The sequence below is a fragment of the Macaca fascicularis genome, chromosome 2, assembly GCF_037993035.2.
Source record: "Macaca fascicularis isolate 582-1 chromosome 2, T2T-MFA8v1.1".
Lineage (NCBI taxonomy): Eukaryota > Metazoa > Chordata > Mammalia > Primates > Cercopithecidae > Macaca > Macaca fascicularis.
Genome location: NC_088376.1, coordinates 162,511,262 through 162,533,755, shown reverse-complemented (window position 1 = coordinate 162,533,755; position 22,494 = coordinate 162,511,262). Strand labels below are relative to the sequence as shown.

Genomic DNA, 22,494 nt, shown 5'->3' with positions numbered 1-22,494 from the left:
GGTTTACCCTAGTCTCCAGCCATGGCCTAAATCTGGATTGTCTCAGTGGCTATATCAGAAGAACTTACAGAGCATCAGTTCATTACTTGGTATTTTATCAATTTGATGCTTGACATCAACTGGAAGAAGAGATTCTGTTGGAGGTACCATCAGGCATCTAGGAGGCTTGGGGAGGAAGGTTGCAGCATCAGGGACCAGTTAATGCCCCTCAAGTACACTCCACTATGGGCAGCCCTCTGCTTATGAATAGGGTCAGCCTAATCTCTCTGGAACAGGGCAGAGGACTGCATTCTGACAGACTGTGTAATTCTCTCTGCTGTGTGACCAGATGATCCACAGTTCAAGAAACCTTAACACATGGGTCTTCTCAAAATAGCCCTCAGCTCCAAACCTGCAGATAGAAAGCCAAAAGAAGGGAGCTCTGCTCCTCCAGATAGCTACAATTCACACAAGAAAGGAGATGGGGGTATCATTTTGTATTTTAACTCAATTTGTAAGTTTAGGGTGTATTTAAGTGAGTCTACACAGGGTTTGGAGCATTTAATAAAGATGAGAACTTCAAGATGTTTCCAACAATTTGTCCTGTGGCCGGGCACTTGGACTGTCCCTAAGTAAGCCATGAGCTGAGGCTGGTCTGCAGAACCCTCCACTGGTCTCTTTGAGTCCCACTTCCTTAGAGCTCCTTTCTCCTCAGCCCCAGATACTCCTTGCTCTGGGCAGTTATTCCAATACTCCCGGGACCTATAACTACCAAACAGAGCTTCCAATCAGCATTGTACTAACTAGAGTTGCCATGCTGAATTGACGCCATTCTAGCCCAAGCATCTACTTCAGGGAGATCATGAACTTGGATGGGAAATATGTTATTATATTTACTTCTGCTAATCTCTGAGTGAAATTTATCATTTCCTTCAACTAACATGAATGTAGGCAACAAATTACAGTGGTATTAGAGGTGCCTATAACTTTATCAGTGATAAAAATCATTATAGTCGTTATAGATTCCTCAAAATATATTTATGCTCATACCATAATTATTAGATGTTTTCCATAGATATTATGATTTAGCACATTAACAAGAAAGCATATGAATGACGATAAACCAAATCAAATTTGTTTTTAATAGTATTTTTATCATTATATTTCAATATCATTAGCTTCTTTGTAATATTATATAATTTATTTTATATATTCATAAACAAAGACATCATCAGACTATCAAAGCGAGCAAAAAGATTAAAAGCCCCCGTTCTAGCCAAAAGAAAGGAGCTTAAGTAGGAAAATGTTCAATTGCCATTGACCTTTCTGAGATATAAATAGTTCATGAATACCCTTTGGTGTCAGGGGCCATATGGTTTCTGTAAGTAAGACATCGCTCCGCCAGCCCCCAAAGCATACGCAGGTGGTTTTGTCTCTGCTGCCTCCTGATAGGGCTGCTTCTGCTTGGCATTCAGCCTGCAAATGGTTGGCTCACTCACCACAGAAGAGAGGAGAGCAGTAGGAAGGGTGTGGATGGGACTGACTTACACTCACAAAGTCTACTTTCTTCTGAGATGCTTTTGGAATCTCAAATGGTTTCCATCTAAGCTGGAAAAAAAATACACATACAGAAAAATTACTTCATAAGGGTAAACCATAGACATTCTAAATAAATTGCATCAATTACATGGAAAAGAAAGGACAGCTACCCCCTCTGTGAGGCTCTACTTGTGATTTTGTTATTTTAAAATGATTATCCATCATTTCCTTAAAGGGAATCTGTTAGTGTTTATGTTATTTGTGCACGTGCACATGCGCTTGTGTGTGTTTAAAACTATATGAATATAAACTGCTTTTGTTCCTTAGCACTTTAAATTATAAAAACAAAAGAAAACCATTGCTTCCTCTTTTAGAAGCTATTTGTTTCTTTTAACATTTTGCTCAGGCACATCAGTGAGTTTTGACTGATGCTGCTTTTCATGCTATTTATAATCAGGTCCCTTTCCTGTCATGCCAGCCTCTCTGTGTGGGCTCCTGACACTGCAGGGGAAGGTTCTACTTCTACTTCAAGCCCTTAGAGTTCTAAATTATTTTTTTAAGAGAAAGAAAGAGCACCCAGCTGAGATCTGATTTGGTAAATGCAGTACCAGGTTCAGTTGCTTCACCAAACCCCATGTTTGTCCCTAGGCTGCCTGACAGTTCAGTTTAAATCACAACAATCTTTAATTTAATAATGAAATGATCTAAGGAAGAGGGGAGGAAAATCAGCAGGTTTAGGTCCTTCTTGAAGTGTCAGCCCAGCGCTTATTAATCAACTTGGCAGCAGGCCTGACTTAGCCAGGCTCACAGCTGATAAGCCCAGCTGCCACGTTTCATGGAGTGACCTGCACCCTGAGGGCTAGCTCCACTGGCTGCAGCACCTGGTCAAGGTGGGCATGGCAGGACCTCCATCAGGTCATAGGGCTCAGCTCATTCTGTATTTCAGGGAGGGAGCCAGATGGGAAAGGAAACAGCAAGTGGAAAAGGCAGCCCTGGGATTACTCTGCCTCTCTGACATAAACAGGCAGCAGCCTTCATTTCTTAAAAGCAAAGCAGGATGGTTACATTCTAAGATACTGAAAAAGGATGTAAAATGTTGATTTGGGAAACAGTGCTGAAATCATGCTTCAGAAAGAAGGAAATGCTTTAGGACTAATTTCATTAAGGATGTTATCTCTTAGGGATGTAATAGGGGGACCTGAGGGCAAGGATCTAGGAAATGGTTTCTCAACCTTGGCACTATTGACAGTTTGCACCAAATAATTCTTTGTTGTGGGGAGGTGTTCTGTGCATTGTGGGATGTTTAGCATCATCCATGGCCTGCCTCCACCAGGCTCCAGTGGCATTCCACCAGGTTGTAACAAGCAAAAATGTCTCCAGACATTGCCAAACATCATTTGGGGGGAAATTTTCTCCCAGTTGAGAACCACTGACCTAGGAGGATATTTCCCTGACATCAGGAAGTGCCACAGCTAAGCGCTGCTGGATTTTTTAGGGGAAGTTCTGGTCTACCACTAACCATTACCTGCTGCTTCCTTCTGTAGTAACAGAGCAGAGTATTTATACCCAGGAACATTGTTAGGAAGACTATAATACCTAGAATCCTAGTTTCAGAAAGAAAATCCAGAGAGAGTCATCTTTCTGGATTTCCCAGTAGAAGGGATTTAAGTATCAGATCAATGGTTGCCTGGGTAACCTTTTAGCTCTATCCAGAGATTCTCAATCCTGGCCACCCATGAGAATCACATGGACAGCCTTTGAGACCAAGACCAAATTAAATCAGAATCTGTGAAGGTAGGGCCCAGACATATTTTATAAAAGTTCTTCTAATGTGCAGCTAGGCTTTAAGAATCAGCACACCCAGTCCAGAGGTTCTGTGATTCTTGTACTGATGAACCAAGCATCACGCTCGGAAAAGTCCACCCAGTCAACCAACCAACCAACCAACCAACCAACTGATCAATCAACTAAATTCTGGCATCTTGGGCCATATGTGGCAGTGACAATGACAGTTACTAAATAGCAAGAATGATTAATTAGTACAAGTCTAAGGATTTATAAATCTAAGGAAAAAAGTGACCAAGAAAAAAGAAGAAAGAGCAAGGGGAAAGAAAGGAGAGAGAGAGAGAGAGAGAAAGAGAAAGAAAGAAATAACGAGAAATCCCAGTATCTGGGGATTTCCTGCCTGGTTTGTTGTACTGGGACGATACCTTTGTACATCTGCCTGATGTTAAAATACGTGTGGTAAGGCCAGGGGTGGTGGCTTACATTTGTAATCACAGCATTTTGGGAGGCCAAGGCGGGTAGATCACGAGGTCAGGAGTTTGAGACAAGCCTGGCCAACATAGTGAAACCCCATCTCTACTAAAAATACAAAAATTAGCTGGGTGTGGTGGTGTGCACCTATAATCCCAGCTACTTGGGAGGCTGAGGCAGGAGAATCATCTGAACCCAGGAGGTGGAGGTTGCAGTGACCCAAGACCTCACCATTGCACTCCAGCTTGAGCAACAGAGTGAGACTCTGTCTCAGAGAAAACAAACAAACGAACAAACAAACCTGTTGCGAGTAGAAACAAAGTCCTGGCCCTCAGAGAAGGGCTTTGTTTTCTTTGAGTGGAAAAGACTGAGTCAGAGAGAATGGTGGGTTGACCAGTTCAGCTGGTCATTTTTCAAGGTCTTCTGTAGCACATTAGCCCTCAAGTCATGAGAAGAGAGCCTGGAGTGGTGGATGAAAATGCAACTACATTTCATATTGAGGGAAGCATACCTTCAATACCCACAATCTGGAAGAAGCAACGACCTTGATGAACCTTTTCTAATGCAAAAAATGATCCCCACCAAATGACAGAGATGGTATATGGAGAGGAGTCATTTATCTGTTGGCCCTGATGGCAGAAGATTATGCAGAGTCTATATTCAGATCGTACTGGGCCTGTATCATGAAAGATAATAAAATCCCCAAGGTGGTTCTAATAAACTCAGTACTCACAAGAGAAAGCAGAGATTTCGGTTGGGAGCTCTGATGTGATATTTTGGTAAGTGTGAGGAGGGAGATTTGAGCAGAGGATTAATAGGAAGAGTCCATGGAGTGCATGGTAGAAACATCTATTAAAGCCAGCTGCAGCTTCATTGTAGGCTGTGGAGCGGTAACTCTCTGATCCTAGGCCAGACCAAAAGGACAGTGCACTGAAGACTTGGTTTTTGCTGCTGTCTCTGTTCCCATTTACTCTGTGATCTTCAGGAAAGCCATTTTCTCTCTCCAAATTTTGTTTTTTTCTTACACATAACAACAGGGTGCTGGGTGAGAACTATAGTCCCATAATTCTCTCCAGAGAAGAACCTCTGAAAGAAGTAAAGGATGCTTGCTGACTGATTTAGTCCTTGTTATGGGCTAAATTGTGTCCTCTTCCAAATTTGCGTGTTGAAGCCCTAACCTCCAGTGTGACTATGTTTAGAGATGGGTTTTAAGGTTAAAAGATATCATTAATGTGCGGCCCTAATCTGATAGGATCGATGGCCTTATAAGAAGAAGAGACCTCTCTCTCTCTGCGTGCGCTCAGAGGACAGGCTATGTGACGATACAGTAAGAAGGACTGTCTTTAAACCAAAGAGGAGCCCTCACAAGACATCAGCCTGCTAAAACCTTGGACTTGGATTCTCAGTTTTCAGAACGGTAAGAAGATACATTTCTGTTGTTTAAACCACCCAGTCTGTGGTATTTTGTTATGGTAGCTTGATCAGACTAATATAGTCCTACAACTTTTCAAAATAGTTCATTTTATTTATACTATATACTCTTGTTAAATAGTTTCTTCTATATAGAATTTACTTATTAAACATTTCAAAAACAATAAAATTAATTGTAACACCCAAGCAATGGCTTGATTATAGTAGGCGTTAGTATTTGTTGAATGACTGAATAGATGAATAAATCTAAGGCACTAAGAACATTGCTAAGAACAAGACTAAGGCAAATTTTTGAGATTTTTTTTTCTGGGATGGGGTCTCGCTCTGTCACCCAGACTGGAGTGCAGTGGCACAATATCGGCTCACTGCAACCTTTATCTCCTGGGTTCAAATGATTCTTCTGCCTCAGGCTCCTAAGTAGCTGGGACTATAGGTGTATGCCACCATGCCTGGCTAGTTTTTGTACTTTTAGTAGAGATGAGGTTTCACCATGTTGGCCAGGCTGGTCTTGAACTTCTGACCTCAGGTGATCCACCTGCTTCGCCCTTCCAAAGTGCTGGGATTACAGGCATGAGTCACTGTGCACGACCTGTGAGATCTTTTGGAAGTCAAAATAACATTCAGGCAATAGCTAGAAAATCAAATATTTCTAAAAGTCCAAAGGTGATTTCTAAAATGTCAGTTCTTCATATGTGTGTGAAATCATCACTTCCATTTCTTTTCTTTTTTAAAAAAACTTTTTTCCAATCCTGCTACTTCTGTAGATCACTTCTATATCTTTTCTGACTTTCTGTTCAATCGTTCTATCAACAGTTGAGAGAGGGGTGTTGAAGTCTCCAACTAAAATTGTGGATATGTCTATTTATCCTTTTAGTTATATTATTGCTTCACATATTTTACAACTATATTCTATGAGTTCTATTGGAAGATAAACTTTTACTTGCTAGAAATGTGGTGGTCAAAAATAATTTGAAAGCATCTTTAAGGGTGTCCGAAGTTAGAATTAAAAATTATTTAAGATTGCCAAAGGAGGAAGACAGAATTGGTGTCAATACTTGATGATCAAGATTCAAAATTCATACTCAGAAATGAAAAGGAAATATTAGATAATTGACCTAAGTATTTCCAGTTAGAATACTGGGAGTTGAACTAGATGATCCAAGTATCCCGTTCAAAACTGAGATTCTTTAATTTACTGAGATTCCCTCCAAATTTCCCATGGACTCAACTAGATTGGATGACCTGAGTACTCTCAACAACACTGGCTGAGGATAGACAGATATATCATTAGAAGTCAGTACCACCTATCCAAGAATTTTGAAGTAACTTCTAGGTGAAATAGTCATCATAATGTACATATTAGTCTGTTCTCACATTGCTATAAAGAAATACCTGATACTGGGTAATTTATGAAGAAAAGAGGTTTAATTGGCCCACAGTTCTTCAGACTGTACAGGAAGCATGATGCTAGCATCTGCTCAGCTTCTGAGGAGGCCTCAGGAAATGTACAATCATGACAGAAAGTGAAGCAGGAGCAGGCATGGCTTACATTGTGGGAACAGGAGAAAGGGGGGGGGGAGAGAGAGAGAGAAAGAGAGAGAGAGAGAGGTGGGAGGTGCCGCACACTTTTAAATGAGCAAACCTCATGAGAACTCACTCACTAGCATGAGGACAGTACCAACACGGATGGTGCTAAACCATTCTTGAGAAACTGCCCCCAAGATCCGATCACCTCCTGCCAGGCCCCACCTCCAACATTAGGGATTACAATTTGATATGAAATTTGGGTGGGGACACAGATCCAAACCATATTATTCTGCCCTTAGCTCCTCCCAAATCTTCTGTTCTTCTTACATGTCAAAATATAACCATGCCTTCCCAGCAGTGCCCAAAAGTCTTAACTCATTCTAGCATTAACTCAAATGTCCAAAGTCTCATCCGAGACAAGTTAAGTCCCTTCCACCTATGAGCCTGTAAAATATAAAATAAGTTAGTTACTTCCAAGATACAATGGGGGTATAGACATTAGGTAAATACTCCCATTCCCAAAGGGAGAAATTGGCCAAAACAAAGAGTCTACAGGCTCCATGCATGTCTGAAACACAGCAGGGAAGTCATTAAATTTTAAAACTCCAAAAAAATCTCCTTTGATCTCATGTCCACAACCAGGGTACACTGGCGTGAGGGGTGGGCTCCCAAGGCCTTGGGCAGCCCCACTCAAGTGGCTTTGCAGGGTTCAGCACCTGCAGCTGCTCTCATGGGCTGCCATTGGGTGTCTGTGGCTTTTCCAGGTGCATGATGCAATCTGTGGATGGATCTACCTTTCTGGAGTCTAGAGGATGGTAGCCCTCTTCTCATAGCTCCACTAGTAAGTGCCCCAGTGGGGACTCTGTGTGGAAGTTCCAGCCCCACATTTCCCCTCCACACTGCCCTAGTAGAGGTTCTCTGTGAGCACTCCACCCCTGCAGGAGGCTTCTTCCTGAACATTTAAGTTTTTCTGTACATCATCTAAAATCTAGTTGGGAGCTCTCAAGCCTTAACTCTTGTATCCTGTGCACCTGCAGTCTTAACACCACATGGAAGCTACCAAGCGTTATGGCTTGTACCCTTTGAAGCAGTCCTTGGGTCTCTTTGAGCCACAGGAGAGCTGGAGCAGCTGGGATGCAGGAAACAGTGGCCTGAGGTTATGCAGGGTAGCAAAGCCCTGGGCCTGGCCCACAAAATCATTCTTCCCTCCTAGGCCTCTGGGCCTGTAATGGGAGGAACTGCCCCAAAGGTCTGTGAAATGCCTTTGAGGCCTTTCCCACATTGTCTTGGCTATCAGCATTTAGCTCATTTTATTTATGTAAATTTCTGCAGCCTGTTTGAATTCTTCTCCTGAAAATGGACTTTTCTTTTCTACCACATGGCCAGGCTGCAAAATTTCCAAACCACTCTACTTCCCTTTAAATACAAGTTAAAATTTAAATATAAGTTCAAATCTAAATTTATTTTTAAATGTAAGTTCCAACTTCAGGTCATGTGGGCATAGGCTGTTAGAAGCAGCCCAGTCACATCTTGAATGCTTTTCTGCTTAGAAATTTCTTCTACCAGACACCTTAAATCATCATTCTCAAGTTCAGAGTTCCACAGATCCCTAGGGCAGGAGCACAATGCAGTCAAGTTCTTTGCTAAGGCAAAACAAAAGTGACCTTTGCTCTAGTTCCTAATAAGTTCCTCATTTTCATCTGAGATTTCCTTGGCCTGGACTTTATTGTTCATATCACTATTGGCATTTTTGTTTCAACAATTTAACAAGTCTCTAGGAAGTTCCAAACTATCCTTCATCTTCCTGTCTTCTGAGCCCTCCACACTCTTCCAACCTCTGCCAGTTACCCAGTTCCAAAGTCATGTCCACATTTTCAGGTATCTTGATAGCAATGTCCCACTTCTTGGTATCAATTTTCTTTGTTAGTTCGTTCTTGCACTGCTATAAAGAAAGACCTGAAACTGAGTAATTTGTAAAGAAAAGAGGTTTGCTTCGATCATAGTTCTGCAGGCTGTACAGGAAACATAGCAGCTTCTGCTTCTGCAGAGGCCCAGGAAGCTTTCAATCATGGCAGAAGGCAAAGAAGGAATGAAGCATCTCGCATGATGAAAGCAGGACCAAGAGAGAGTAGGGGAGGTGGTTGCATAATGGGGGTGGATTTCTCACAAAGGGCTTAGCACCATCCTTTTGGTGCTGTTCTCATGACAGTGAGTTCTCATGAGATCTGGTCATTTAAAAGTGTGTAGCACCTCCCTCCTCTCTGTCTTGCTCCTGCTCCTGCTCCTGCCATCTGAGATGTTTTGCTCCCCCTTTGCCTTCCACCATGATTGGAAGCATCCTGAGGCCCCTCCCAGAAGCAGAAGCCACTATGCTTCCTGTACACCCTATAGAACTATGAGCCTCCTTTCTTTGTAAGTTACCCAGTCTCAGAAATTTCTTTACAACAGAATGGAGTAATACAATGTATAAATAGCTGTTAGCAGAGAGATCCAGGGTAATTTGTGGTGGTGAGTTTCAGTCAGACTAAAAAGATAGGAAGTATTAAAATAAAACAGAGGCTCACTTGAATTCTTCAGAAACTTTGGAAATTTGAGGAAAAAAAGGTAGCATGAATTATGTGGAGAGAAATCAGGTTTTGGTTGATCCACTGGAGTTTTTTGAGGTGATAGGAAGAGTATAGGTAAGGAGGATCCACGTCACTGTAATTTAGATTTCTAAAAGTCTTTCAGGCCAAATGAGGTGGTTCACGCCTGTAATCCCAGCACTTCGGGAGGCCAAGGCGGGCAGATCACCTGAGGTAAGGAGTTCAAAACCAGCCTGGCCAACATGGTAAAACCGTGTCTCTATTAAAAATACAAAAATTAGCCAGGCATGGTGGTGGGCACCTGTAATCCCAGGTACTTGGGAGGCTGAGGCAGGAGAATCGCTTGAACCCAAGAGGAGGAGGTTGCAGTGAGCTGAGATCACACCACTGCATTCCAGCCTGGGTGACAGAGCAAGGCTCTGTCTCAAAAAAACAAACCAAACCAAACCAAACAAAACAAAAGTCTTTTGTGAGGCTACAAATGAAGATGAACCATCAAGGATAAAAACTTGGATTCTCATTTGACCTTGCCCTTGAATGTAAACCCAAGAGCTTTAAATCCGTTACCCAGCACCTAGCACAGAGTACAGAACATAATAGTCACTCAATAAATATTTGTTGGATGACATTTAATTCTCACAACAACTCTCTGAGGCTCCCTATGATTATTATCTCTATTTTAGAAGTGAAAAAACTGATGGTTTAGAACAGTTAAATTTTCTCTACTAAGAACTGATGCCAACACTTTCTCAGCCCCTCTTACTAACCTACACCCTGAGCCCTTTGATCTTAGCCTGTCTTGACCTGTTTCCCAAATTATTCCTGATCTCCTTGGCTCCTAAACCCAAGCTTTCCCTCCTTTTAATGGTCTTGTACCTGGTCTTCCAAACTGACCTTTGTTTACTGTTCCTCCAGTGCTGAATCACCCTGGCCAGTCTGATTCCTGGGACACCAACCCTGCTTAGGTCCTTCAGGGTCAACGTTCTTGTCTAATCCCCTTATATTAATTCTTTCAAACAATATTTATTGAACCTATCTGTGTGCTGGATTTGATGCTAGATGCTGGAGGTGAACATGACATTGTCTCTTCCCTCAGGTAATCCATTACAGAAGATCCTGGAAATGTGAAAACCTCATGATAGAAAAACAAGGAAGTGGATCAGCAAATAACTTTGGAAGAGAAATGTAAATAGAAATGTTCCCTCAGGAATGAGTCCTGGCACAGGGCCTATTTAACATTCTTATATATGGAAAATAAGAGATATAAGCAATGAAATCATCTGGTTTGCAGACAGCTCCAATATCTTTGCAAGAAGTGAAATGTAAATTGATGGAGATGAACTGTAAAAAGAGCTAGCAAGCTGTCCAAAAGGGCTGAGCAGGGGAATGTGCACTGCAATGCTGGAACACACCACTGAATGCATTTAGAGAAATGCAATCTAGTTTATTTACAGAATGATAGGATCTGAACTGTTAGGGAGTAAATTCAACGAATACTTGCGATTCTATTTGGAAGAAGGCACGTACTGGATATTGCAGATCAGATGAAGATTATAGAGCCATAGAATCTTAAATACTCTGAGAAATATTGAAAGGGCGTAATGAAGAAAGTATTATTTAAAATGAATCATAAATCATGAGTGGGATTTAGATGGGTGAATATTTGTGAAGGAAGAACAGGAAATCTCAAGTAGATAAAAGAGCATCCAGCATGAAGGCAGGAGAACTTAGGGAGTTGTCCTGGAATGATGATGGTTTAGTGTGACTGATAGGTAGGGGACATGGAAGGGAGTGGAGAGTCTGAAAGGCTGTGACAGTGAATCAGAGCTGTTGATCTCTTATCTTGGAAGTCTGCACTGGATTGGCTGGGCAGTGGAGGGGGTGGGTGATAGTTAGATTTAAAGATTTTTGGGATGATAATTTAGCATGCTGATTCTGGCAGCACGGTGTGGGATAGGCAGGGGAACACATATGAATCGGGTAGAAGGTCATTATAATAGTCTAGATAAGAAGAAGTGAGGTCTGAACCAGGTGGAGGTAGGAAAAGGAAAAAAGGAACCAGAGAGATCCTGAAAGCACACTCTACAGCAGAATTTCATAAAGTGTGGTCCAGCACCAACCTGCATGGAAATCATCTGGGGAGACTCCTGAGTACCACCTTAGACCTACTGAACTAGGATCTCTGAGGAGCAAAACTGAGGAATCTACATTTTCAGCAAGTTCCCTGTTAACTCTTATGTATACTCAGGCATCACCATTCTGTGGACTTGGCACCTGATTCAGTGTAGTGAGCTAGCAAAATCCTCTATTGCTAAAGGAGTTCCTCCTGTTAGTATGTCCCACTTGGTTATTTCTTATCAACAACAACTATCCCTTCATCTCTAAGGCAAAGAGAATCCAAAAGAATGGGAATCCTTAGTTGATATTTGGAGGGAAAAAGAAGGAGAAGGAGAGAATTATGGGCTAGATTGTATTCCTCCTCCAAATTCATATGTTGAAGTCCTAACCCCCTGTATTTCAGAATGTGACTTTATTTGGAGATGAAGTCTTTACAGGAATAATTAAATCAAAATGAGGTCACTAGAGTGGACCCTAATCTGATATGATTGCTGTCCTTGTAAGAAGAGGAAATTTGGCTATAGACACAGAAGGAAGATGATGGGAGGAGCCAAGGAGAAGATACAAGCCAACGAGAGAGGCCTCGGAAGAAAGCAACCCTGCTGATACCTCAATCTTGGAATCCAGAACTGTTAGAAAATAAATCTCTTTTGCTTAAGCCACCCAGTATCTTTTTGTTATGATAGCTCTAGCAGACAAATACAGAGGGGAAGGGGAAGGTTGGGCTGATGAGAAGGAGAAGAAAAGCGGAGGATAAGAAAGACAGTAAGGAAGGGGAGGAGAAGCGAGACAGTAAGTACTTCCGCTTCTCTCAGAGGAGAGATGATGATAAGGGGGAGGTGAGAGTTGTATTAGTCCATTTTCACGCTGCTGATAAAGACATTCCCGAGACGGAGTAATTTATAAAGGAAAGAGGTTCAATTGGACTTACAGTTCCAATTAAGTGGCTGGGGAAGCCTCACAATCATGGCAGAAGGCAAGGAGGAGAAAGTCATGTCTCACATGGATGGCAGCAGGCAAAGAAAGAGCTTGTGCAGATAGACTACCTCCCACCAGGTCCCTACCATAACAAGTGAGAATTCAAGATGAGATTTGGGTGGGAGCACAGTCAAACTATACCAAAAGTCTAGTTCAAGACCTTGAAGGCCACTTATTTTGCAGGTTTAGGAATCATGCAATGTCATGGAACCCAGGAAAAAAGGGAGATTCAGGAAGAAAAGAAGGAGGTCAGTTGTTCCAGGCTGGGATGTTGAGGAGAAAAGGATTATATTTAACGTGGATTTACTACATAATTGCAAAAATGGAAAAAATTCAAATATCTCACAATATAGGAATTGTTTTATAAACATTTATTGGATTTTAATATAATATCAAAAATTATCTACACTCAAGAAGTTTAAAAAGACATGGAAGAAGGTGCAAAATATGATATTTAAATAAAAACAATTTAAAACTGCTTTACACCATGAGCTTAATTATAGTAAATATATATGTAACTGATTTTTTTTTTTAAAAAGCACTATTATAAGTGTATTCACAGCCTCTTCCTCTTCCCTTCCCTGATCTCTACAGGAAATTCAGATTTGCCTATTCTCATTGGAGTCCCTTGAACTGTAGTATAGACATGGAGGTCAGTGTTATGTGTGTGTGTGTCTCCCAGCCAAAGGGGATAGGGGATCTACAGTGCAGGAATCATTTTCTTGAGGCAGAATGTACAGGGAGGAAGACAGAGGTCAACAATCAATGTTGACAAGGCATGAAGAGCTTGGGGAAGGTGAGAGGTGAGGTGAGGTGAGAGAAGACAGATATGAGAGGGTTGGGGTCTGGGAAAAACTGGAAAAAGGGGATTTTAAAAAGTGTTGCTGTGGGTCATATATTGGATACTCTTTAATGTTTTCAGGAAAAGCAAGTAAAGATTTCCCTCCCCTCTCCTCCCCTCCCCTTCCCTCCCCTCCCCTTCCCTTCTTTCTTCTTTCTTTCTCATACGGTTTCACACTGTTGCCCAGGCTGGAGTGCATTGGCATGAACAGGGCTCACCACAGCCCTGACCTCCCAGGCTCCAGCAGTCCTCCCACCTCAGCCTCCTGAGTGCCTGGGACTACTGGTGCTTGCCACCATGCTCATCTACTTTTTTTCACTTTTTTGTAGAGCTGGGGTCTTGCCATGTTGCCAGGGCTGGTCTCAAACTCCTGGACTCAAGTGAACCTTTCATCTTGGCCTCCCAAAGTGCTGGGATTACAGGCATGAGCCACTGTGCCTGGCCAGATATTATTTTAAATTACTTTTGGTTACTGGCTACAAGGGACCCTAGGACTTATTTATTTACATATAGGTACAAAAAGAAAAGGCTTGAAAGAACCCAAAACATTAAAAGTTGTTAACTCTGTGTTAGTGGAATTATTGGGCATTGACACTTTTATGTAAGTTTTAAATAAAAATATGTATTAATTAGAGAGTGATGCACTATTGTGCAAAGAGGGTATAAATATTTTCAATACAGTCATCTGGGCAGGCTGAATTTCATAGGGTTAAAGAGTGAATGGAAGTGATACAGTGGGTTTAGATTATTTCTCAAGGAGTCTGGCTGTGAATAGGAGAGACTTGGGCAAGAGAGGCAGGAAAATCCAAGACATTCATGGAGGTAAGGGGATTTCAGGATGGTAAAACCTGGAAAGTTTGACAAATTAGACAGCAAATACCCTGTAAGGGTGTATTGTTTTGAAACATTTTTTTATAATTTGCATGTACTGGAGACAGAAGGCATTTTATGATATGTTCTTTAGTTAGCTTTGAGGTATTTCTACTTGGTCCAAATTATACTGGTTAAGAACCAAGAGGTAATTTTCTCAGCTGAGTCTCAACTGAGTCAATAATCTGATTTTTCAACAATCAAGAGGTTAGAGATGAAATAAAGAAAAGTAAATTTTAAAGGACCCTTAAAGAGAAATGCTAATTCAGGAATTCCAGCTGAAATCTGTAAAATGGTTAAAATGGATATAGATTAGTTCATTAAATTCTGAGACTTCAGAAATTAGAGGCAGACACATAAAATTAGGGATACTTCCTATGTGAGATAATAATGAATTGAATTTATGTCCTCAGGCTGAATTTAAATACACTCAAAAAGAGGCTACATTAATTCTGGGATAACTGATTAAATATACACTAAAGAAAATGAAGGCTTTAGGGGGCGCAGCCCCCAGTCTTCCTGAGAGGGTGTCAAGGATGACAGTGATGACAGCATATTGCATGATGCAGTCTTTGGGACTAAACGTTACACACGAGGACACATCAGGCAATTCTCAGGTCTTCAAATTCCCAGAGATGACTAATGTGGATATTTGGTGAGGCTGATGCAATATTGGATTTGGTCTATGACAGCTGAAGACATGCCTATCACACAGGCTTCAGCTGGGAAGGACTGTCAGAGGGGTACCTAAATATAATTTTCTCAGCCTTTCTTGCTGAGAGTCTGGAGTACATATTTGGAGGAGGTTATGAGGGAGAAAGTGATGAATGCAAAATACTGTGGTTAAATAATGAAGTATAAAATTGGAAAGAGATATTAATGTGTAAAGAAGAAAAATGAAAAGACAAAAGGGTAGATTTTGCAAGAACAGCCAGGGTTTATCAGGGAAAGAGAAGTAGTTGGCAGGTGACAGAGGTCACAAGTAAGAAAGATCATAAACTGCTACCTGGATGGAGCCAGTGTTCACAGAGACACCGAGACACTATTGAACTCTGAGGCACATCTCTCCCAGAGTGTGTGAAGACGAGATCTCAAAGGAACAGGGAAGATATTGGAGAAGAAATTCATTTGGTGGCTACCATACAGAAAGTGTTCAGGGAATTCAAAACAGGAGAAAGGCAACAAGCTCAAGGACAAAAGCAAAGCCATTCTAACCATAGGTTAGGATGGCAAACATGGGAAGTGAGGAGAAGGGGAACAAATATGGGCTGACAGTCTACTAGAAAACAAGCAGAAACTTCTAATACAGCTATTATTATTATTGTTATTATTATTTTGAGACGGAGTTTTGCTCTTGTTGCCCAGGCTGGAGTCCAATGGCGCAATCTGGGCTCACCACAACCTCCGCCTCCTGGGTTCAAGCGATTCTCCTGCCTCAGCCTCCTGAGTAGTTGGGATTTCAGGCATGCGCCACCATGCCTGGCTAATTTTGTATTTTTAGTAGAGATGGAGTTTCTCCAAGTTGGTCAGGCTGGTCTCGAACTCCTGACCTCAGGTGAGACTGGTCTCGAACTCCCAATCTCAGGTGATCCACCTGCCTTGGCCTCCCAAAGTGCTGGGATTACAGGCATGAGCCACCATGCCCGCCCTGATACAGCTATTTTGATGCCTTTGTGTTAATTCAAGCTTCTTAATCCAGTTGCTTCAGACTTCTTGCCAAAATGTCTGTCAACTATTTATGAAATAATGAATTAACATGTACAACTTATATACGTGACTCTCACTTATGATGGGAGACTTCCAGTAATATTTTATTAATTTCTACAATATTTTTGAGTTTTTATAAGTATATGTTACTGATATAATCAGACAAAGCTAAGCTGGGTGCAGTTGTTCATACCTGTAATTCCAGCACTTTGGGAGGCTCAGGCAGGCAGATCGCTTGAGTCCAGGAGTTCGAGACCAGCCTGAGCAACATGGTGAAACCCTGTCTCTACCAAAAATACAGAAAACTAGCCGGCCATTGTGGTGCATACCTGTACTCCCAGCTACTCAGGAGGCTGAGGTAGGAGGATCATCTGAGCCTGGGAAGTCAAGGCTGTAGTGAGCTGTAATCATACCATTTTACTCCAGCCTGAGCAACAGAGTGAGACTCTTGTCTCAAAAAAAAAAAAAAAAAAGCTAGAAAAATTCTCTTAGAACAAGGTTATGTTCTTAGAACCTGGATATGTCACCCAAACTCCAAAATAATTCCTATGAAAGGGTGTATTCATGTTAAATAAAATGTGGCAATGATAGTCAAGGAAATAATAATATATAATAAAGGAATATTACTGAGCATATTACACATCACACATTTTCCTTAAAGGTTAGGTTTAAAACCTAATCCCTCACCCAAATTAAACTATATAAAAATGTGGCTCCACTGTCGTCCACACAACTACAAACAAATCTATGAAGATTTATTAAGGTTGAGAGGCTTAGACAATTGTGATTGATATGAGCAGGGAGGAGCCCTGGAACTCCCCAGCCTACCCTGTCAACTACTAGTGATTTGATTGCTATCTTGAAGCAAAATAATAATAAATAATTATTTATTATTAGAAATAAACAATAATTTAAATTCTCCAAATCTGCCCATGGACTTTTCTTATAATCCCTCATTCAGTTAACTTTATATACATAATTACTATACCCATATTACTTGAACCCACATGAGACTCAAGAATGAGGTGAAGTCAGGGTCCCCAGGTTGTGCCCTGCACAAGGGCCTTGTCCGACTGAAGGGGAAAGGGAGGAGCTGAATGCCCAGCCTGTGTCCCTTTGTGTCGGGGACGGAGTCTGAGGGATTGGGGGTTAGAATAGGGGCTGCATTTTGCAATGTGCTTGAAGGCAACATATAGGCCAGCTAGGGACCAGGGAGGATGTCTGCTTTATGCATTAAACTTCATGCAAGTTTAAGGGTCATTATTTAGACTAAATGTCTTAGTTTCAAAGTGGCTATAAGGTAGACAATATTTTAAACACCAATTCACATTTTTCCACCCTAAATGCCTCCCTCCCTTCCTGTCCCTGGTAGAGAGGGGTGGTAGCATATAAGCAGACGCTTACTTTGCTGAGATTTCCATAATTAAGACAAGAGAGAGAACTGGGCAGGAAACCAAAAGTGTCTATAAATTATTTTGACTTTTGTCTTATAAAAAGTCTAAGCACTTAGGAGAGGGATATTTGCAGGTATAGACAAAATGTCTTGGTAAACAAAGGAGAAGCAGGAGATTTCCTTGGGCTGTGGAAAGTGGGGGTAGGGAGAGAGGGAGGGAGGGGGAGAGAGAGAGAGAGAGAGAGAGAGAGTAGGAGGGAGGGAAAGATGGCAGAAGATGACTTCGGAGTAAAACATAATATAAAATGTAGAAATAAATTTACCTGAATAATGTAAATTCAGGTAGATATAAACAGCTGTATCAGAATCATGGTTCTTGCCTGTCACATGCCAGGCATTGTACAAAGCAGGTTCACACCTATTCTCTCATAATCTTCACAATAGCACTGCAAGGTAGATGTTATCATCCCATTTTAGAGTTGAAACATCATAGCTTAAGACACAGCTAGTAAGTAGGGGGGCAGGGATGCAAACCCAGGTCTGTTTTTCTTCCTGCCTTACATACCTATTATCAGCGACATGTACCTAAACTCAGGGACAAAGGCAATACACTGGGGTTCTCAGAAGGTTAAAAAAAAAGAGAGCTCAGTCCATTATAGCACTGGGTCTATCTCATTGCTATAGTACTGGTTCTGTCTCATTCTATCTTATATACTCTGGAAGCAGAGAAAAAGCCCACTATTACTAGACCAAAAAGAGGAAACACCTAGAAAAAGAATGGAAGTCCTAGGTCTGAAGAGACTGTGATAGTGATCTGTGACCACAATAGACTTACATAATTCAGCCCAGACAGCAAGACTCTCACCCCTATGCCAGATTTCAAAGGCCTCTCTTCAAAGATATCAGTATTGAATGTGTTTTCTGTATTTCGTGGTAAGTTTAGATTAACAAAAAAAACCTATGAGCATGTAGATATTTTGACCAACCTACATAATTTCCACTCATCCAATTCACCTGAGCAGTTCTACTAAGTCCGAGTTACTCCTGTGTCCATCTATATGCCATTAGGCTAGAAAGTTACAAGTTTATGTGTGCACGTGCACACATGCGCGCGCGCACACACACACACACACACACATATGCAGGTTGTTAATCAAATTTATCCTAAATCTGCCTCCTTACATATTTTAAGTTCTGCCTAAAGGTTTCTCCATACATAGTGAACCATAACCTAATTGGATGTGTAACCTACTCTTATGCCAATCATTGTGACACACCGTTAAAGCTGTGTTCAAGAAAGTCATATGCTGAGCTGCAATCAATCTGGCTATTTCTGTACCTCATTTCTGTTTTCCGTACATCACTTTCCTTTTTCTGTCCATAAATCGTCTTCTACTAGTATCTGTGCTGGAGTCTCTCAGAACCTATCCTGGCTCAGGTAGAACAATTTGTGAATTGGCCTTTACCCAATTAAATTCTGTTAAATTAGATTTGTCTAAGGTTTTTCTTTTAACAATATGTATATACATAATCAATCAATCAGCTCCAAAATTCCCACCTCATATGGTTTGGCTGTGTCCCTACCCAAATCTCATCTTGAATTATAGTTCCCATAATCCTCATGTTTTGTGGGAGGGACCTTCACAGTGGGAGGTAGTTGAATCATGGGGATGGTTACCCTCATGCTGTTCTCATGCTAGTGAGTTCTCACAAGACATGATGGTTTTATAAGGGACTTTCCCCCTTTCGCTTAACATGTCTCTCTCCTGCTACCATGTGAAGAAGAATGTGTCTGCTTCTCCTTCTGCCATGATTGTAAGTTTCTTGAGGCCTCCCCAGCCATGCAGAACTGTGAGTCAATTAAAAATATTTCCTTTATAAATTACCCAGTCTTGGTTACTTCTCCATAGCAGCGTAAGAATGGACTAATACACCACCCCAGTTTGAGCAGAAAACAGACACACTTTAGCATTTATTAAAATAATGCTTTAAAAAGCTACCTATTTTTTTCAATGACCATGGTATTCTATTTAGGTATTTCTAGTCAAGGCTTTGGATACATGATATGCTTCAATTCACAGGACCAGGTTACCTGGTTAGGATCAGGATCAACTTCATCCCAGTTGTGAGTGACATGGCCTTCATCAATGGATTCAAAGGGCTTGTGAGAAACTGAAGGTAGAATCCTATACAGCCAGCTAGAGGGAAAACATATGAGATATACAAGCCTTAGAGTAATGTTTTAAGTGATACACAGAATGACTCAGGCAGTACCATCAGGAAGACACGCAAGTCAACAACGACCTGTGGACTCTAATGTGTGAAGCTGTGAAGCAATGTCACGGCATTACTTTTTAATGGCCATCTGCTGCCCACAGCCCTGGCCTCTTCTCACCTTTTCACTCCACCCATCATGTTTCAAATTGACTTTGACTCATGCTTATTTCCATGCGGCCAAAAAATGAAGAATTGTCTTTTCTAAAAACTGCAAGGAAGCGGGGAAGTACCTTGGTGGGTATCTGTGTAGGAAAATCCATAGAGAAACATCAGCTTATGTGTCTCATAGGATGCTAGTCCCTGCTCTGGAAGGCAAGAACAACGAGTTCTATGTAGCTTGAGAGAATATGGGTGGTATCGTTGTTATTTTTGAAATAATAAATCAATTTTCTCCTTTAAAATCATAAAAGTAATACATGCCAATGGTAAAAATAATTCAAGTAATTTAAAAAGTCCTGAAAGGTAAATGGTGCCTTCCTCCTTCAGTTTCTTCAGGGCTATTCCTCAGAGGCATCAGAGCTTAATGATTTTCTTATATATTTCTTACATATTCTTTCAGATACATCCAATGCATTTCTAAGCAAAATTGTCAGATCATTTTAATACTTTATTATCATACTAACCATGTGTGAGTGCCTGGTCACCCACATCTTCACAAATCTGGAGTATTGCTAAAAATTTTAGTGTTTTAGGTGAAAAATAGTATCTTATTTTATTTTGTATTTCCTTTATTAGGAGTTATAAAATACAAAATATTTCCAAAAAACAAGTCTATTCATTTGTTGATTGGCTCTCTACAGATTTTCTATGAATTACTTGTAAAAGTCCTTTATCATTTTCTATTGGGTCTGTCTTTTTGATACTAATTTATAAGAGAAACAGATGCTGGAGAGCCTGTGGAGAGATAAGAATGCTTTTACACTGTTGGTGGGAATGTAAATTAGTTCAACCATTGTGGAAGGCAGTGTGGTGATTCCTCAAAGACCAACAATGAGAAATACCATTTGGCCCAGCAATCCCATTATTGGGTATATACCCAAAGGAATATAAAGCATTCTGTTATGAAGATACATGCACACATATGTTTATTGCAGCACTATTCACAATGGCAAAGACATAGAATCAACCCAAATGCCCATCAATGATAGACTGGATAAAGAAAATGTGGTACATATACACCGTGGGATACTATGCAGCCATAAAAAGGAATGAGATCATGTCCTTTGCAGGGACATGGATGGAACTGGAAGCCAATATTCTCAGCGAACTAAAGCAGGAACAGAAAACCAAATGCCACATGCTCTCACTCATAATTGGGAGCTGAACAATGAGAACACATGGACACAGTGAGGGGAATAACACACACTGGGGCCTGTTGAGGGGTGGGAGTTGGGGGAGGGAGAGCTTAAAAAAATGGCTAATGTATGCTGGGCTTAATACTTAGGTGATGGGTTGATAGGTGCAGCAAACCACCAGGGCACACACTTACCTATGTAACAAACCTGCGCATCCTGCACCTTTACCCCAGAACTTATAATAAAATAAAAATAAATTAACGCCTCTGTACTCCAAAATTTTAAGACTGTATGTCCACGTTTTATTGTAGTACATTTATGCCTTTATTTGTTTTTCTTTCTTTTCTTTTTAAAACGTGTCCTCTCTACCAGGACCAGATCTCAGGCTTCAGGAAGGGAAGAAGACTCTGTAAAGGAATCCTAAAGGACACCAGGATGAGAACCTTCCAGAAGCTGGAAAGGACATTGAAACTCACTGAGAGGGACCCAAGTCCTTTCAGAGGCTACTACACTGACAAAATACAGAAGGACAATGGAAGACCAGACCTGAATCAACAGGCTCTGGCCCTTTTAAGCCCAAGGACAGTCTATCTCAGTGGGTTGAGTTGGCCTGGCCCAACATTGAGCCATCTGGGGGAAAATGGGCTACATCTGTTTAGTTTCCATTTGATTACTCCATCTCTTCATGACGTGACCTCGGACCTTGGTCTTACTAAGCCTCTCCAGCTCCCAGTATATGAAGTTCAGAGCATGTGTGTATGTCTTGGAACCACCTGTGTGATTCTGGGAGAGTTACTAAACTTCCTGAACCTTATGTTCTTCATCCTTGTCTCCTAAGATTGTTGTGAGGACTCAAAGAGTTTGTGTACCAAAAATGCCTGGCATACAGGAGGTGCTGGCTTATTAGACATTTGTTAAATTGCCTTTCTTCTCTTAATCTTCTGAATTTTTATCACGGTCCACATTTTCCAAATTCTCTCTCCTCACTCTTGCCTTTTCGAGACCCAAGGGATCAATCAACTAGCTAATCTGATAAAAATTAATCCTTGATAGGTAGGTAGGTAGGTAGGTAGACAGACTCTTTAATAGTTTTGTGGTGGCCCTGCATGCTGTGGTTCAGATGAGTAGTAACTAAGAATTTCAGGCTGGCCTACTTTTGGATGGGACTGGTCCCATCTTCCCACTGGAGATTTTGAGTGGAAAGCATTTCTACACAATTCTTGTGGCTATCTTTGAAGAGTTCTTCTAAAGAGATGGGTGAGCCATACCTAGTATCCCTTATTTTTTAGCTGAGTTTATAAAACTCCCCAGGCAGCACTACATTGCCCTGAACAGAGATTTAATTCTGATTCAGGGAACAGTGCCAGCTTCTTAATGAAATGCCAACAGCTCCTTTTCAGCCTCCTGGAACAAAGCTCAGCTCCTGCTGGCTGAAGATATTGCTGAATAATGGGGACAGGTAGCAGAATCTGGAGACCAGGTGGCCTGTTAGGGAAAGGGCCACAAAGTCAAGAACATAGTCATAGAGGCCAGGTTGTCATAAATTAGAATGGACAGAATTATCTGTGTGCTTACCTTACCCTGTCTATTTGGGCTTACAGAGAGAGAGAGAGAGAGAGAGAGAATTAAATAGTGATGGAATTGTCCCCTGATTTTTGACATGTATAGAAAACTTTCTCTATCTCTTCCTCTTTCCAC

General features: G+C 41.2%; 1 protein-coding gene across 3 annotated transcripts in view; it reads right to left on the bottom strand.

The window, feature by feature from the left end:
• Window positions 1–22,494, bottom strand: part of HGD (homogentisate 1,2-dioxygenase) — a 54,086-nt gene that overhangs the window by 24,027 nt on the left and 7,565 nt on the right. For 2 of the 3 annotated variants that reach the window (XM_005548044.4, XM_074033376.1), the window contains exons 4-5: window positions 19,317–19,422; window positions 1,528–1,587 (exon numbers count right to left, since the gene is read on the bottom strand). In XM_005548044.4, coding sequence (XP_005548101.1) covers window positions 1,528–1,587; window positions 19,317–19,422 — 166 coding nt within the window. The remainder of the gene's footprint in view (window positions 1–1,527; window positions 1,588–19,316; window positions 19,423–22,494) is intronic. The other variant, XM_015446384.3, reaches the window with a different exon arrangement.